Below are 19,365 nucleotides of genomic sequence, written 5' to 3' on the forward strand. Positions count from 1 at the left end.
ACATCCCGGTCAGCTTTGGCAGAGCATGCGGTTAAACTTCGACACGGAATTGATTGGGATAATTGTGAAATTCTAGACTGGGAACCGCACTATTACAAAAGACGGTTCATTAAATCATTCCGGATTGACAAATGCCCTAACACCATGAACAAAAAGGATTCATGGTATCCGGCAATCTACTCGTCGTTGTAGCCATAACGCAATAGCTGATAGTCGCTCGTTGTCCGACGGCGCAGTCCTGCACCGGATGACTCCGGCGCGTCACAGCTTATCGCATACTTCAGCGACGTCTAGAATTATTAATTTTTATCTACAGTTTTTTCAATTTTTTACTTCTCAGTTTATAAGATGGCTAACGCACTCTCGTTTTAATTATTAACCCTGATGAGGTCAGCTGGTATCTGCTGCCGAAACGTCGGTTTATACTTCGTTTACACCAGAAGAGCGATTTCTATCTAAAATAAATCATAGTTAAAGTAATAACTGATGTCACATTTTTAAAATGTGCAGAAATAATCGTATATATATATATTTTTTTAAGTAATCGTGATAAACTGTTGTAGGTCCTACATTTAAACAAAATTTAATTTATTGGTGCTTTTAGGTTACCATGTCTCCTAATGTACCAATGATGATGAACTCTTGCGATAAATCAATTGTAACCGTCCATATAGAAGATGTTATATTAGTTTTGCCATTACATTTATTTATACCTAATTTATCAATTACCAAATAAATGCGCTTGAAGCGTTAACTGTATTGTGAAATACACATAGTTTAAGACTAAACATCGAATTAAAAAATTGGCAGATAGCAGGTTAATTAGTGCGGCAAGAAATATTAAAAACATTGATCATTTAAAAATTTAAACAAGTAAATTAACAAGTAACAAAAATATTTGCGTAGGCCTGTATAACGTCGTTCACAATAGCCGCGAAGTAGTGTTATTTTGACCAAGTTTCTGACTGTTTAGTTATCAAAACTACATACATAGGCCTACTCCTACATCTAATATTGCACCACACACCATGACTGCAAGAAAAACACTAATTATAGTGGTGTTGTAAGTGAGAAATCATTCAGTCATAAGGAGACGTGGGAGTGGCTGAATTCAGCTTGGTTAAAAGGAAGTGACGACTACAACTTACAGATGATAAGAGATCGTTAAAACAGCCCTTTTTAACAGGCGGTCAATTTTTCCGTTTCAGTTGGACGTCTTCGTTAGAGCAACATGTCAGTTTTTACACGAATAGTTGGAGATTCCGATTACCGAGTAATTGCTATAAAGATGAGCTTTCGAAAAGATCAGAAATAAACAGGCTACCTTTACTCAAAACTAAACAATGGTTTTACGTGTCCAACAAGCTTGTTTTTTTATGTTTTGTGTCTATGTCATAAATCTTGCAGTCAGTTTTAAATAATTAATCTAAAAATAAATTTGAGATTTTGTTATCTAATGATTCAAACACAAAAAAATGTTCGAATAGAGTCCCAGGAAAATATGTTTAGTGCACACAAACCAAGGCTGTTGAATTTTTTTTAATATTTAGGCCTGTATGGCTTGCATCTTTCTGCTATCATAGATAAACATAAACATAGTCTGTTATCATGTTTATTATATTCAGGCCTTATATATGACTATATTATACAACTTGGCATTTAAACATAGGATTGACTGCAATGGACCAACCAGTAAACCGATTTAAGCAGCCGGAATGGATCGTATCTGAGCTTGTCAATATCGTAACAGCGCTTTTGGTGCTCTGGATTGCGATAAGTTTCGTTGTTTATGGATTTCGTAACAAAAAATGGAGCGACCAGGCTGCACAAAACATATCAAAAATAAATACCGGGGCCGTCTACATTAGTTTTGTTGTGGCGTTGTGTTTAGCCTTGGTCTTTCTTCTATTCAGCCAGTTAAGCTTTAACTTTGGATATAGCAACATAAACGACTCAACATGCGAGGCGTCTCTTGATGGCGTTGCCATTTCATACACCTCTTCTGTTATTGGCTTATACCTAGTTCTGTGGTTTCGCCAGCATTATCTTTATCGACATATTTCAGCAATATTTGAGCTCGGAACCTGGATGAAATACCTTAAATGGGCAACGTTGGCGATAGTTGCGCTTGGTGGAATGGTATTCGGTGTTGTGTACGCCTGGTCACCATATTACGCCAGCTCCGGTAAGGGGTGTGTTATAGCGAAGCAATTTCGTACGTCTAATACTTTCTGGGAACTTTACCTGGCATTTGCACTCCTAGTTATTGGACAATTGCTGCTAATATTTCTCTTCATTTACCCGACGAGATTTCAGTTACGAGGAAGTAATGCCGGAAAAATATTGGGAATACTGAAGCGGTCCAGTGTCTTAACAATCATAACCAGCATCTGCGATTTTCTCACCGCGGCGATTGTCTCAGCGGTCATTCCAAAAAACGTCTCGCGGCATGTCAGTCTTACTGTCTTTGATGTCAATTTGTGCGTCAATATTTTGTTCATCGTACATTCTTTCGAATCTTGGCCAGACATTTTACGATGCATCTTTGCCAGAAAAGAGACAAGTATGCAAAGCGATTCAACTGAGCCATCTACTACTACAAACGTATAAAGATACAAAAATATTGCAACAATGTTATAACATAGCATATAAATGTAACTTTTGGCTAAAAACAGGCAAGTAAAACGTCTGAAAGCGAACGTGTAATTGCGCAAAAAATAGTTTTGTTGTTTATAATAACTTTGTTGAAAACTCGTACGATGTAAATTTGATGTTTTGTCAATTTATTTTATTTATTTTCTATATTTATCTGGATTGTACAAAATATGGGTATGTCAGATAAATTGTAGGATTGCCTTTTCCATATTTTACTAAATCTTGATTTCATTATTGTATACTTGATTTAGATTAGTGCAACCGGTATATATGACGCGGCACATCTGGTATGGGTGTAACCGAAAGTTTTTTTTTCGTTTTTATTCCAAAGGTACTGCCTACTCTATTTGTTAAAGAATTACACGACAATGGTACACTAGTCATTTTTTTGCCATACGCAATAAACCGTATAATTTTATGAACTATTCTGAAAATTAATAACTTTGAAAAATATGTTACGGTCAATCAACAAAATTCATGAATTTACAACAAACTCAACTAACAGAAGATTAGCCTGACTAAACTATAACCATGGATGGCGAACCGTTCGTTTCAATGCGCCATTTGTTTCTACCTTTACTGAAGCTATACCTTTAATTTGTTATCGTTTTAAGAGGATAGGTAATAGATGTAATTTAAAAACTAAAATGTATAAACAACATTTTTGTCTTTAGGTTATATAAATACTAGTTATTTTGTTCTAGAAGTCAGTTATGTTTTTTAATGCCTTATCTTTTTGTTCAGTTGTGTATATAGTGCACCACTGTTAATCGTGTGTCATAGGTTGGCCACACCTGCTATATACCGATGGTGTCAAACCTATTTACCAAACACCGGGGACACTAACCAACCCCTCGAAACCCATGCAATATCGTTATACGTCATTTCGTTTTTGTCCTTAATATACTTTTCTGAATGACAATACCAATTCCTTAATGTACTCTATAATCGTGATTGGCAACCGAGCCAAGACGAACGACATTAAATGACTTTTCAGAAAACCGTAAGAAATGCAAAATTGAAAAAATAAGACAAAAAGTTTTATACCTTAATTTTTACGTCTTCGGTGCATTAGGATTAGAGATTAGAAAGTATAACTCGCTTTGCTTCCGAATGCCTTGCATACGGTACTTGTCTATGTGTCTATTATCGTTTTAGGTGTGTCAACCGAATAATAGCCCTATTTAGGTTTAGATTAGATGATAAATTGCGTTTTCTACATCCTTTATGAAATCTTAATATTGTATGTAGCAATGTATAAAATCGTCACTCTTTTTCTGTATAATGGGGTACTGTATGTACAAACGGCAAACTTTTTTGTCGAGGCCTAAAGTACTCTTTTCAGAGCTTTTGAAGGCTTATTACGTAAAACCAGCACGAAAACAGTGGCGGATTCAAGATATTTGTTTTTAAGGTGAAGTGTTACACGGCGCCTTGATGGGCAAAACGGTGCCACGCCATAATGTGAACAATGAACATATTATAAAGGGATTAACAATCGCGCGAAGCGCAAAAAATTTTGCGGTTACATAATTATATTTATATGTAGCAAAAACAAAGTTTGACAGGTAGACGGGTCACATTTGCACGTGGGTCTGAACCACTGAGACAATATAAAAAATTTGAAACAACACGTATTTTTAAAACAAAGTGCAATGAATGTACGGTTATCACGCGTCCCACAACTACATATTAACACTAAACTATTCAAACGTAACTCGCGGCCCATTAAAATTGGCTCTGCGGCCCACATTTGGGCCGCGGTCCACATTTTGCCGACCACTGGTTTACATGTTTTGTTCCGATTGAAAAAAGTTGTATGACATGCTTCACCTCTCGTTTCACATAATCCCAGAATTGTAGTTTTGCGATGATTTTTATATTCATCTAGCTGCTATCTTGTATAGAGAACAACAATGTATGGTTTTGAGTTATGTAAGTTATTGATCGAGTAAAGTAAATTAAAAGTTAAATATTCACTACTAATGAATCATAACGAGGAAAACAAGTAAAAAAAGATTAGGTCGTTTTATTGAATTGCTACAACGGAGTTTATTCAGCAATTTAATTGTGACAGTTTAATTGTGTAACAAGCTGTAGAGGCCTGTACGTAACCGTTTGCTTTTTTGGAATAAATCGGAATTCGGTTTACTTGTTTGGTTGAGTCCTAAAACTTTATATCGCCCTTTACTATTTTCACCGCACTTTACAAAATGTATGACGAATGAAATGACAACAATATATCAATAGTATTTAGTTTGCTGTCAGCTAACCGCATGCACTGTACAGTGTACAAGTGGCAAAATCTGGTTTAGTTGATGTATGTCACTATTATCATATCACTATTTCCCCACATATTTAAAGTTTTTGAAACACCAAGAATCCGAATGTAACTTCGTACTCCTGGCAAATGATTTTCGACAATTCTGTTTTTTCCACCAGTTGCATTTTGCGGTCGTTTTGTAGTTGAACTATGATACTATGTTAGCTCTTTGTAGTACTCCCTATCAGCATTTTCTTCGTCATTGGAAATCAAATAACCCCCAGGCTTAACGAGCTTCAACATTCCCTAAGAAAAGCAAACAAATACATATATTTATTTACCACTCTGCGCCCAAGTAAGTAAAAATTCGGACAGGGTGGTTAACAACTAATTTTATATTTTTTGGACCAGTATGATGTCAAATTGTTGTTCGCTTGTATTAAAAAGTAAAATTTAATTTTTGTATGGGATAAATACAGAAAAAGCCTACTATATTTAATATAACCTTGATGCCTGAAAGCGAAATGTGGCTTGGAATTAACGAACCGAAACACGTCACAACATCATAGGAATGTTGTGGCAAAGGGATGTCCCCTTGAACTAAATATTGAATTATAGATCTGAAAATATCATATTTAAAAAATAAACCAGAGTTTATATAAGGACAAAAATAAACTCTTGGTGATCGTATAGTTTAGTTTTAGTTATACAACGATTTTATTCGAACCAAAACCTTTGTATAACGTATGGCATAAGCCGTTTTTTTTTCACATTTTTTAATACTTATTCTATAGTTACACGGAAGTCACCCTGTTATTTGTTATCATTTTTATTCTGTGTTCCGTTAACGAAAATGTTATGATGCTAGCTTTTTGAGCTACAGAGTGCCAAATGCGAATTTAGACTCTCTACAAATACAAGGTTTGCCAAATTATTTAGTTAATGCTGTTTGTAGGCTACATATCATAATAAGTTCTTTACAATATGTCCACTGCATCGTGAGTGACACCTATTCGAATTTATTTTATGAAATAAAAACTCAAAAGATAACTTTATGCGCTTCACGTTTGTTGGGTAAAGCCATTTACCTGTGCATTCGATATTGCAAATCGTTTTATGTCAGACTTATTCTATAAAATAAATGTTTTGGTCGCCTCAACCAAATAAACGTTTAACTTAATTTGCATAATTGTACACCGCGGTTCGCTCGACAATTTTTTAATTGAAGCTAGCAGGCCTTCCACCAGACTAGTATAACACTGGTTTACAGCAAATTTGCTCCAGCCAAGGTGGCAACCTTTTTTGACTAATTTTAGGGTGCTGAGTTCAAATCTGGCATTGGTTTTTGTCCATCACGTCAGGATTTTGAGTTATGAATTTTTTCAATTAGGGGTAAAAACTAATATTTCGTTAAATATGTAAAAAAATGGACTTACATCATACCTTATAAAAATTTGAATACAGCCTTATCAGAGATTGAACTTTTGCAGTAAGATGAACTTTCCACAGTAGGTCGCCAAATCATGCACACTATGCCTTTTTTATATCAAAAGAAGGATAGAGTACCGGGGGAATTGTAACGTTGGTAAGGGGCTGAAAATGATCTAACGATACGAGGAAAAGCGGTCCATAATATAAAAGATATGTGGTCAAAATTAGTTTGGAGATAACAGTGTGAAACAGTTCAATATATCAAAACACTAAATTTAAAGCGGAGGATTATAACGAAAATGACAAACTGGAAATATCCAACAGAACTAGTTTAATAACAGAGGACAACATCAGTTGGAAAAAATCAGAAAGGTTATATAATACTTGTTGTAATAGATTTAAACTGAATAAAGAGTTATTCGAAACGTTCAAAATGCTACCTACTTCTGTATGGGCTTTGATATTTTTATTGCGTCTTGCTACAACCTCCAATCATCATGCTCAAAGTTAGTAAAATTGCGTATCATACCCAGTCAATTGAAAGAGATATTAGAATCGTTACAGAAGCAAGAAAACCTGTTTGTAAATTTAAAAGAAGAAAGAGAGTTACTCTTTCCAAGTTGAACTCCCGAAAACTCCATGCAACATCTGAATCAAACCAGAATTTTCTGTCATTTGCAGTGACAGCAACACTGGACAAATTTTATTGTTTTGACATTTTCGGTAAAAATTCAATTTTTAATCCTGGCGCAATTAGCATCAAAACGCAGTCTCCTTCCGCTATATCCATTTGTAGTGAGTCTTTATCTTCCATGGGCATTAATTTAAAGTCACGTTTTACTTGTACAGATTGAAGGCAATCCAAAATTTTGCCATTTTATAAAATTTTGCGTTTTTCGGCAAAAAATTAATTTTTAATACTACTGCAAATAAATTATAAAATGCAAACTCTGCAGATCTTACTTGCTTCAGTCATTCCATAACTGTCTAAAAAACAAGTATTAGGTCACAGCAGATAAATTTCACTTGAAAAACATACGCCAAATAGGCAGGGCCGGATTAAGGGTACTGTGGGCCTAAGGCTATTTACCAGGGAAGGGCCTAATTTTGCAAACGAAACTACAAAAAGTAATAAAAATACATGAAAAATTGAAATTATTTAGGCTACTGCAAAATAACACAAACACAATATAAAAACAAGTAATTAATGTAATTAAGTATCATAGACTCATTGCTGTGGGACCCTGGGGAGCTGTGGGACCAGTGGGTCACTTTTGACGTTTTTGCATCTGCAGGCTTTTTATTTACCTCGTAAAATAGGATTTTGAGGTCGTAACGTGAAGATTAATCTACTCTTCAACATACAACAGCATTTAACTCAAAATGTAAGAAGAGAAAATTTGAATAAGTGCACCCATTATTTAACAAATCGGTTGTTTTAAACTAACTTTTTAGTTATTCATTGCCAGGCTTGTTTTGGACTCCGGCGAGTTTTTTGTATTCGACTAATGTTTTGTCACTAAATTTGCCGAGTTGATTCCTAGATTTTATTTTAAAATAAATAAAATTTAGGAATATTTTAATAATGCGTTACTATTGTTTGGCAAATACGCTGTGCATAAGCTAGCTCAGGGACAGCAACCTATTTCTAGTTGCGGGCCAAAACAAAACTCAGAAAGTCCTTCGCGGGCCGCACAAACTGTTAACTAAGAATTGTGTTATTAAAATGTTAGAACAACGGTCTCGGATCTTTTTTGCAGCTAAAGCTGTGTTTAATTACGTTTACGGAGGAAGTAGTGTTGGCGCAAATTAAAATTCGAGTCCAAACACTTAAACGGTTGCCAGCGTTAACGGCAAATTTCCTCGTTCTGAAATAGTTTTTCTGGTACTTTCTCTTCTTTTGGGACATGCCATTTTTAAGATTACATTTTTTGTTACTTCTACAGAATATATTAATCAGTCAATGAGTTGTTTAACCACTTAAACGCCTCAATCTTTAGGCTAAAAAGATCAACAATAAACTAACTTGGCCAGTTAAGCCGTACCCAATGACAAAAATAGGCAATCACATGCATAAACAGCACCGAACTTTCAAACGGTGTACTAAACCTTATACCAGTGGTTCTCAAAGTATGGGTCGCGACCCAAACATAGGTTGCGTACGGTGAAAAAATATTTTTTTCAATTCAATCGTGACTGAAAAATCCTGAACAGTGCCGAATAACCTTCTAATGTAAAGCAGTTAAAACCCGCTATTGCTAAACTATTTTGGGCCTAAAAATTAAACTTAGTTCACACTGTCTGCTCGCAGACACGTTACCTAAATTTATGCCGTGACCTGGGTTTCCAGAGGGCAAAAATAAAAAAAAAATACCTCAAAAATAAGCCAAATCTACTACGAACTCTAACTAGCCTATGTTTCCCCTTAAAACATATGCAATAAATGGACATGCTTGTACATTGAGATCTCTTTTTGTGGCAATTTTCTCATTTTTTTGTCGCTTTTGGAAAATTTTCTTGGCAATTTTTTCTCTTTTTGTGTTAGATTGATCTCTTCTTAACATAACACTCATGACATTTTTTAATAAAACAAAAAAGCCTAGAAAAGACAAATTTCATTTGGTTATTTTTTCAAAAAAAAAATCCAAAGAGGTTCAAAAAGCCTAAATTTTCGAATTTGGTTGTAAAAAATCCTAACTGGCAACCCTGGCCGTGACTGCCGAAGAAGCTGATTAATTCAAACTGCAAATGACGTAAAAATAAAGTAGGAAACTGAGAGATAAGGATATTCCAAATGAAATAAAAATAATTATTATCAATTAGCGAAGCATATAACGTGATCGATACAAGACAATAAAGAATCAACAGGCTACTAGGCTAGTTCTAGGAAACTAGGCTATGCTACCAATACCACTATTGGCACTATTTTTGTGTCCCGTCAGCTGATGTAGTTATTTTGATTGATAGCTAATTTACCCCCGATAGTGAGGAAATTTACCCAGGGGTAAATTTACCCCAGGTTAAGAAAGGCTGTTCTAGACGAAATATTGGCGTTACCAACAAAATTACATTTAACGGTAAGTACGCTAGTCTCGTTGAAATGAAACTGTTAAGGTGGGATGAATTATGAGTTCTCATTAATGTATTTTGCCTCGGTCAGTTACCTTTCTTCTACAATAGGGACTGTCTTATTGTGATACAAGTCCACGCAGCTTTGTTGGCTGGTACGGAGCAAGCCAGCGAGCCACAACCGTTCTGTGTATTGACTAGACATGACTGACTATATAGAAACGCCAACACATTTAAAATGTTTACAGTAAATCCCGTATGACGGAAACAGGTTATGTGTCATCGCTGGGGCCATTATTTTTTTAACTTTATTTTCATCAAATTTTAACTTTATTTGAACCTAACGAAATTGCTTGTTTGTAGAGGCCACAGTTCTTCCTTCAATTATTGCCAGTTACCCAAACATAATATTTGTCGATATCAGACCCAAACGTAATATTTTGTCGCAAAGTCAATGTGTTTTATGGATTATAAAAAGTGCGTCGGGTTATTTGGCGATAGATTTAGATTGCTTAGGCATTTTTGTTTTACAGAATGTCAGTAGGCTATTCCTAAAATCCAAATTGTTCATCTTCGAAAAGACCACTTTATCAAGATGAAGTGTTTTATAAGAATTTTTTAAATACGTAACAATAAATAAAAAAATGGACACTTTGCGATAAAAGTTACTGCTGATCCAAGTGGGCATTGTGACATTTTTTCTGCTTTTATGGGTTAATATGGTATGACTGTGTCGCAGTTCCTGATTTACAATGCTTCCAAAACGATTTTTACAAAAATTACAAAAGAAACATAAAAACTTTGTCAAAAGCCATAATTTGACAAATTACAATGAAACATATGTACACACATATATGTGTGCTTACAACTGAGATCTAGCCCTTCTGAAGCTGCTTTTTGACCAACGATAACGGCTTACGTATTATTAGTACACCGAAAAGCCATTGCTTGCAGACTCACCGAATCTGTCGATCAATGATGCAAGCAGAGCAGACTAGAAAAACAACTAGCCTGCAGTGAGGTTCGAACTCACGACCCCCGGTCAAGCCGGGACCGTCGCTCTACCAACTGAGCTATGCAGGCTCAGAAGGGAACGAGTCGAGAAACAACCATACGCCAATGCTTTGCTCAATTATTGTTTTTCTAGTCTGCTCTGCTTGCATCATTGATCGACAGATTCGGTGAGTCTGCAATGGCTTTTCGGTGTACTAATAATACGTAAGCCGTTATCGTTGGTCAAAAAGCAGCTTCAGAAGGGCTAGATCTCAGTTGTAAGCACACATATATGTGTGTACATATGTTTCATTGTATTATGATATGATACTGGCGATCCCCTTCATTATGAAGTTGCTTGTACTAACAGATTGAGCAAGCATTGGCGTATGGTTGTTTCTCGACTCGTTCCGTTCTGAGCCTGCATAGCTCAGTTGGTAGAGCGACGGTCCCGGCTTGACCGGAGGTCGTGAGTTCGAACCTCACTGCAGGCTAGTTGTTTTTCTAGTGTGCTCTGCTTGCATCATTGATCGACAGATTCGGTGAGTCTGCAATGGCTTTTCGGTGTAATTTGACAAATTTTGACTTTATTAAAAAAATTTGACTTTATTAAAACATTTTAACTTTATTGTAAATTTTAACCTTATTTTGACCTATAAACTTCTTAGAAACAATCTCCTAGGTGCTGAAAACTTATTTCATAATTAGTTGACAGACGAGGTCCTTAAAAAATTTTAACTTTCTTGACTTTTGCGGGCCCTCGTCATCACGTAACGGCGCGTCTTGCTGGACGGATGTTTTGGTTAGAAACGGTTTCTTGCAAGAACATAAACGGTTCTTGCAAGCGGCAAAGCGGTTCTTGCAAGCGGCAAAAAACGGTAAATTTCCATTACGTCATAGCGATAAAAGATAGGTTTTATGTGAAAACAAACAAGGTAAAATACGCAATACGATATATTGCAAATTATCCACTAATTATTACTTATGACGATACAAAACCAAAACAAAATTGTTTGTTTGTCCTTTGCTACACCCACGAATTACTGATTGCGTATACGACAAATATATCTGAATATCAGATGACGTATAGTTAAGTTTAAAGAGGCAGGGGATGGGATGATAAATATTTGAAAAGATACATGATTTTAGTTCGTTTCTTTAATTCCACGTATGTACCACAGTATAGTTCGCCTCTGGGTAACGATGTTACCTACGTAAAAATGTATAAACATTCAGTTAACCTTTGCATTACAGGACAGATAAAGTTTTTTTGGAGCATTTTTAGATGCTTATATATTCTTATGTTTTTAGTGTTTTTTTGTCATATCAATACAATATATAACGCCTTTAATAGTTATTAAAAATCAATGACAGGAGGCAATTTTAACACACAACAACGGCGTATCTACCTATTTATTTTAGCGTCATGTTTTTCCACTATATAAATAGATCAAAGAACATACGAAAGTTGTAAAAGTTGTGCAATAACGTTCAGGGTATTTGACAACATTACTTCGGCTAATCAACCATTTGATTGAAAGACCATCGGACCTCGAATATTAAATTAGAACAGCGGTTCTCAACCAGTGGGCCATGGCTCACTGGTGGGCCATAAGAACATTTAAGGTAGGCCACAGACCAATTTAAAAAGCTAGATTTAGTATTTGTGTCATTATATTGAATTTTACAAGAATAATGGCTTGGGGAGGCATTAAAAAGGAAAGTAAATTTATTGTCCAGCCGCAAGTATCTCACTAATTAACGGTTGAATAATAATCTGTTTTGAAATATGTTCTGCTGTGTTTTGTTGTAAACCCATTTTGAAGTTTTTTCTTTCATAAAAATTCTATTGGGCCACAGAATTTTTTTGCAACGAAAATGGGCCACTAAAGAAAATGGGGTTGGGAACCACTGATTTAGAATGAGTGGGTATTTTTGTTACGTTATTTTCTTTCAATTTAGTTTTTCAATTGTGCCATTCGTTGCAATAATATTACACAGTAAGAGGAATGAACCGCCGCTTTCGAACTACCGATTAAAGACATGTATTGAATGACATCACGACTTCGATTTCGAGAAAAAAGCCCCGGTGTGTTGTCGGATGCAGATTAGCCCTGCTCAGCGCTTTATTTGGTGCTTCAAGCTAACTAGACTAACAAGAGAAACGCCGCGGTACTTTACTGTACGATATGATGAAACGCATCTGTAATTAGTATCTATACAAGAAAGCAATACAACGCTTAAACGCGATCAGGCGATCCCCCACCTTATTTATAGCACACCTGGAAATTAAAAGCGTGAATTTGCTACATGTTTTTACTTGTATACGGCCGATCGAACATCAACACAATAACATACCGGTATTGATAAACAACATTTAGCTATTTTTTAATTCACAGCAGTCCTTATAGGTCAATGCATAAAGTTTACAGTTCAACTTTAACTAAACAACTGGTATAAAAAAATTGCTTCGTTAGTTTGTTGCTTGGACTAAAGCAGTTTTGGACTGACAAAAGACAGTCTGATGTCGAATTGCCACATTGGCTTCGGTTGTTTACGTCGCTAGACCGGCTCTCTTGACCACACGTGACTTCGTAATTTGTATAGCGAGTGAATGACGTAACTCGATCAACAAGAAAAAACGCCGCCTAATAAGGTGCAGTGAGCGTGGTGCCAAGCCACTGCTATTATGATTAAGCAGTCCCTTGTGTGGCAATGTAGGTGTTTGATTTGTAGACGAAAAAGTGCTAATATTTTCTTCATGTTGATGAAATTGTTAACATCGCTAAGTATTTTGTAAGTAAAGCAACTTGTACATGTTTGACATTGGTTAGAAAAAGCCGGTAAGCAAAGCTTTGTGCATATTTTAACTGCTTTTCAGATCAAAGCATTCGTAGACAATAGTAACATAATTTCTGCTAAAAACATGGAAAAGTTAACGAAAAGCATGCCAGAAAGTGTCCGCGAAATATTCGATGAAATGACAAGTTTTAATTTTGCTGGCGCTTTCGCCAACCTTAAGGTGGCCGAGGTGAAAGAATACAAAGGTCATCGACTGCAACCATCTTTCCCGTCGGATGTTGTGGAATTCGGTTACGACAAATGGCTTCCCAGAAAGGGCGATGTTTTTATAGCCTCTTTTCCGCGCACCGGTAAATTAATTTTAGGCTTTACAATTATTTACAGTTGGCTCATTTTGCCTGTGTAGTAAGCGAATTTTACCAATGGCTCTACTTACGCCCTTAAACAGCTTCTACGCCATTAAACGATTAAGTAACTCATTGTAACCTTACCAAATTATATTTATAACACTTAACACAATTTTTCACTCTGTTGGTACATTTAATGTATATTGTAGATTACAAAATATGTAATTGATTGCAATACATATAAAAGCTAAGAGCGTGTGATTGTATTGTCCCTAATGGTCCTAAAACGGTTCTATTTTTAGAAATTATTACATTCCTATAAACCTCGTGTGCTTTCTAATAGAAGTTTAATGGAACTTCCTGTTCGAATTTGCCAAATAGCCGAAATTTGTCTGAACGATGTGCATGTGCAAAGCGCCGCTACAGCCGCTTCCTGCGCGACGTTATGTAGGAACTTAGCATATGCCCTGTTAAACCAGCAAGTCGGGTAATGACATAAACGTGGTAACAGGTTCGTTTTAGGTCATATTTTAAGTGGCAAGCATGGTGTCCCTTAACGGCTTAACGTTAAAACAAAGTGGTGGAAATAAACATTAAAAAGTGGTGGAAATAAATACATATTTGCAATAAAGCACTTTAAATGAATTACACAAAAAAAGTATTTTAAGGCAAAACCCTTCACAGTAGGCTATAGTATTTATATGCCAAGGTTTTAGTAAAACACGAAATTTAAACAATATCTTATAAGTTTAACGTTACAAACAAATCAACAAAAGTTTAATTTGTGCACATATAATGTTGAGAAACAATACCCAGATTTTTATTTCCGTGTTTCGAGACCCCAAAGAAAGTGCTGAAAACATTCTTTCAGAGCTAAAAAAATAACGCAAAGCAATTTGTATTCTTGCAAAACACATATAATTTGTTACAAAGTTATCAAAATTTAGAGAAAAAAATGATGCCTCTGTTACTGATAAACTGTTGTGAAATCGCCGAGCATGACTTACAATTACCGCATAACTTACAATTACCCGCATGTTCTTCCAATTTATGACAGGTACCAATTGGACGACTGAAATAGTTCATCAGATAATTTACGGCAGAAACGAAGAGCTTAGTAATCTGGTTCGAAGCACTCCCTTGCCACTGCTGTTTTTCGAGGGTGGAACTCGTAAGGAAAACCCTTTTTGTTATAATATATACCATGTTATGACCAGGGATGCGGAGTCGGAGTCGGACTCGCATTTCAAAGCTCGAAGGAATCGGTTTAATTGCGTGGAGTGCGAATAAGAATACTCCAGACTACACGAGTCCCGAGACCGACGTACAATCTAAATCGTAAGGTTTATATAGCAAAAAGTGGAATATTTTCGACCCACGAATTTTGTGTGTTTGAGTTATATGGCATCTCTATAAGTGAGCTTGCTATACCCATCGTATTTTACGTATGTATGGAATAAATGTCTTAAAAATCGGAGCTTTACTAGGGTCTCTGCGACTAGATCACTAGACGAAGTCGGTTTATATGACTGCAGACTCGGTACCGGTACTCGACTTTGTTCTTTTTGCAAAAGTCGGATTTGACTAAATTTCTACGTCGGAGTCGGACTTTACCCCATAAACACGAGTTAAAAAATAGGCGGGCGGTTTTGTTATTAATTTTGATAGTGTCAAATTACAAGGACGGGAGTATAGTTAATGCCTTTTGGTAATGTATTATATAATTGCGAATTCCTTATAGTTTTCTGTTACACTTAAACTCGCAAGATCAAATATATTGGTTTTGTAATATTCCATGTTACTTATTGATAATAGACAAGCTTTTGTTCACTTTTCAGCGACTAAGTTCAAAATTGCCGAGCATCTTCCTTACCCGAGAAGGTTGGTTTCGACACATCTTCCAGCCACCATAATAAACGTGGATGCTTACACCAAGGCTGGTGCGAAAGTAAGCTCATTTAAGTACAATTGACAATTATTCAATCAAAATAGTTTCCGTTCCTTGACGTAACGTTATAAAATAGTTTACGTATGGTTTTAAAATAACTTAAGGCTTAACAAACGATGTAATATATGGTAAATATTTGGATATCGAAAAGTTTATAATAATAAACTTTTTAAAATCCTAACAATCTTTTTTTTGCTTTTTTTCTAATTTTAGAATATTTATCAATAAAAATGTTTTTTTTTAGTTTGTCAACGTGATTCGAAACCCAAAAGATCAGACTTTGTCGTGGTTCAACTTTTCAAAGAAATTACCTTATCTACACTTGGAACCAAATCGGGAACTCTTCCAATGCGATTGGGAAAAATTCTTGGAAAACTACACATCAGGTAGGTAGATTTAGAACAATAATAGTTAATATCTATTTTTTGAAAGCTATCCCAGCTCGAATGTGTGTATAAGTGTTATATGACGAACTTGTCAGCAAACTTGTTTATTTAACATTTAGGAAAACAACCAATAGGCTTGCCTGAAGGCGAATGGTACCTGGACCATCTCATAAGCTGGTATTCGCATCGACATAACGAAAATGTGTATGTCGTCTGCTATGAAGACATGAAAAAGGTATTTTACATCATCAATGCCATGAATTTAACTTAAATAATTTATAATAGGTGTTGAATTAGGCAGGTAAACTAAAATTAATTTACCATTAAAAACATGCTTAGAATAAGGTTGACCTCACTTCAACATTTTGTGTTTATGTACTATTGTTGTAGGATCTACCCACAGAAGTAAGAAAACTTGCTAAGTTTCTCGAAGTTGAATTGACGGACAGTGAAGTGAACAGTATCGCTACAAAATGCGGGTTCAAAGCGATGCAAAAAGCATCAGATAACAAAGAAAACGTTTCAGCCGAGTATCGAGCAGACATCGGAGTTCTTAATAAAGGTTATTTCGTGATTTTAGCGCTGTAGGCTATCTTAATACATTTAGGGTTTCATTACGTGGATAGACTTAGATATAGGACAACCAACCATGTGGTAAAACTAATAAAAGTTAATCTAAACATAACGTTTCGTACTAATACGTGTGCATATTATTTGAACGCAGGTGTAATTGGTGATTGGAAGAATCACTTCACAGTTGCACAATCCGAAGCCATGGATGCAGCTGTCAAACAAAAGCTAGCGGGGACCGACATCAAATTTACTTACGAATAAACATTGCAGTTTTAATGCGTTAGGATTGTTTGGTGTTCAGTGCTGGTGAATGCATTGATTCTTTCTTATGTTATAACGGTACGCCTACCTCCAAATTTATTTACACCGTAAGCAGTACACCAGAACGTATAAACATGCCATATTTAACAGCATAACTTTCGTGTTGTATTGTTTCTGTTATACCGGCAGACTATGATGCAGAGGCGTGCAACATACGGCCCGCGGGCCACAGCACGGCCCGCGAGACCTATTTACGTGGCCCACACAGACTACGTCAAGTAGCCCATTGTTTGTTTTTTAAATTGTCACTGTTTAAGAAGTTATTTGTAACGGAATTATTGGCATTTATCGATTTGTATTACGTCACACTGTCCGAACCTCCATTATTGCGTCATAGTATGCATTGTAGTAAAACTGCCTTAATTTGCTTGCAAAAAAGAAAGGTTGATTATGAAAGGTGGAAATTCAACAAGCAAGATGTAGTTTGCCTGCTTGTCAAAACGTTGTATCAGTAATAAAAGAGTATAATTTATAAGGGACACCATAGTTAAAAACACTCTGCTAATTATGATAGCGTTGTAGGTCAATTGCGGGTTGATAAAATGCTGCAATTGAAAAAGTCTTTGAGCAAACAACAAGAGGTATTTCATTGTTATAAGAAAGACGTTGAGCTTGTTGCAAAACTGGGCTATAAGTTATCGAAAGCAATTGCCGAAAAAGGAAAGCCTGTTCAAGACAAAATTCAGGAATCAGCTCACAGATGAGTAGCTACTTGTTAAGTGAAATTCGAGTTGGCACTTCTGCCAAAACTAACAAGATCTCTGGTGAGAGAAGATACCACACATCTCATTAATCGCCTAATGAGTAACTTGATTCTACACGGTTTTCCAATAAAAAATTTGTTTAAAAAATATATCTGTTGTTCGATTGTCCGGCCCGCACCACCATCATAGTTATACATTTTAGCCCGCTGCGATAAACAGTTGCACGCCCCTGCTATGATGTTTGCAAAATATTTTACAGACATGTCTATTGTCTAAGTCAGGGTTTTCCAAACTTATTTGGACCACAGACCACTATTTGTGAATCTGTTTTTTCGCGGACCTCAATACAAAGCAAAAAACAAATAAATCCTAATTTTATTTATTTATAAAACTGACAACATCAATGGGACTGATGGCATTGCGTCTTTCTGCATAAATCATCAATTCTCGTAGTTATTTGCGAAAGGCAAACTCGTAAGTCAGAGTCCACGGAAAGTCTGGACCTGTATATATTTTCCGAAAGGCGATAAGAATATATCATTACGTCATAGACGAGGAATACCAGAGTTTTTCGTAAACAACTTTTTGACTACATACTGAATACGCTAAAGTTGTGGATAACTACGAAAGGGTACGTACTGTACAACGTGTATGTCTGACATTTTAATTTCTTGTAATATCGCCACAGACCACCAGTGCAGTCGTGGCGGACCACAGTTTGGAAAACCCTGGTCTAGGTAAATACGTACAAAAAAAATTGTTTGTTTTACTTCCACAAACGCTTTTGCCAACACATTTTTAATGATTTTCGGTAAACATAGTACATAGTATTTTTTCGATTTTTTTTCAAAAAAATTATTTCAACGTAAATGTGTGCAATAAAAGCAAACTACGCGTTTTATTGGTCTAAATACAGGAATTTAGCACATGTCAATGTTCACCAGTATTTGTTGGGGACTTCCACGAAGAGATATATTTTACCTATAAATAAGGTGTTTAGTCAAAAATTTTAGGGTTTGCTTCGGGAAGGCTTGAACAAAGCAATTAATTTCGTTTAGGCCTATTTAAAGTTCGATTCGCTTATTTTACTGGTAACTATAACCAAAACCAGTTTTGTCTTATATTTTTGGCGGACGGCATACTAACGTTGATTTAGATTTCAAGCTTAGGTCCTTAGGTAACTACCCTGATTTTAGATCTCAGAAGTGGTTCGTTAACTTAATTAATTGTATACTTCATATTATGCTAGTTGGAAAAGCAACTTATTTATTATTTATTTTATTGATTTTTCTTTCTGTACGTTTGTTTGACTATAACATTTGTTAAAAGTGGTACAACAACAGATGTTTAGACCAGCAACCTTTTTTCGTTTGCGGCACCCCAATAAAGCCAAAACAATTCTGCGTCACACCTACGAAATATATGACGATCCACAATATACAACATAAGCAAATATCCAAGGCAACACATAGATAGATGAGAGATGAATGATTAAACGCGCCAGAGGTGCCGATAATTTTACGAATTACATTCTTTCTCTTTTGATTTTTCGTTTTTACGTTCTTCCTAAAATATTTTAGTCCGCCCAAATCCTTAAAATTGCACATCCCTATAATAGCGGATCAGAGAACAGTGGGGGCTTTTACCAGAATGTACGAAAAATGAAACCTGAATATTGTTTTCCAAATTTAATTTTCGGAACAGCAGCCAAACTTAATTTATACAACCATAAAATGTATACATTAGCCTGCAATGATATTACATGGGTTTTGAGCCTATACATAATTTCCCATTTCACGTTGGTGTAAGGTTTGAAAAAATGTGCTGTACTGTATAGTTAAATTAGTTAAAAAAGCTCGTTTGTAGTTTGACT

At 35.6% G+C, this 19,365-nt stretch overlaps 1 protein-coding gene and 1 non-coding gene across 2 annotated transcripts; both read left to right on the forward strand.

The window, feature by feature from the left end:
* The first annotated feature begins 10,830 nt into the window (after window positions 1–10,830).
* Window positions 10,831–10,905, forward strand: Trnaa-ggc (transfer RNA alanine (anticodon GGC)). The gene has a single exon. It is a non-coding gene; the product is annotated as a tRNA-Ala (tRNA).
* Window positions 10,906–13,205: 2,300 nt separating this feature from the next.
* LOC146145169 (sulfotransferase 1B1-like) lies at window positions 13,206–17,178 on the forward strand. Its single transcript, XM_083389745.1, has 7 exons — window positions 13,206–13,563; window positions 14,618–14,731; window positions 15,399–15,508; window positions 15,753–15,894; window positions 16,014–16,129; window positions 16,285–16,456; window positions 16,619–17,178. Exons 1-7 carry the CDS (start codon window positions 13,338–13,340, stop codon window positions 16,726–16,728), a joined length of 990 nt encoding a protein of 329 aa, XP_083245871.1. The 5' UTR covers window positions 13,206–13,337; the 3' UTR covers window positions 16,729–17,178.
* The last annotated feature ends 2,187 nt before the right edge of the window (window positions 17,179–19,365 follow it).

This window comes from Ascidiella aspersa, chromosome 5 (genome assembly GCF_963924565.1).
Source record: "Ascidiella aspersa chromosome 5, kaAscAspe10.2, whole genome shotgun sequence".
Taxonomy (NCBI): domain Eukaryota; kingdom Metazoa; phylum Chordata; class Ascidiacea; order Phlebobranchia; family Ascidiidae; genus Ascidiella; species Ascidiella aspersa.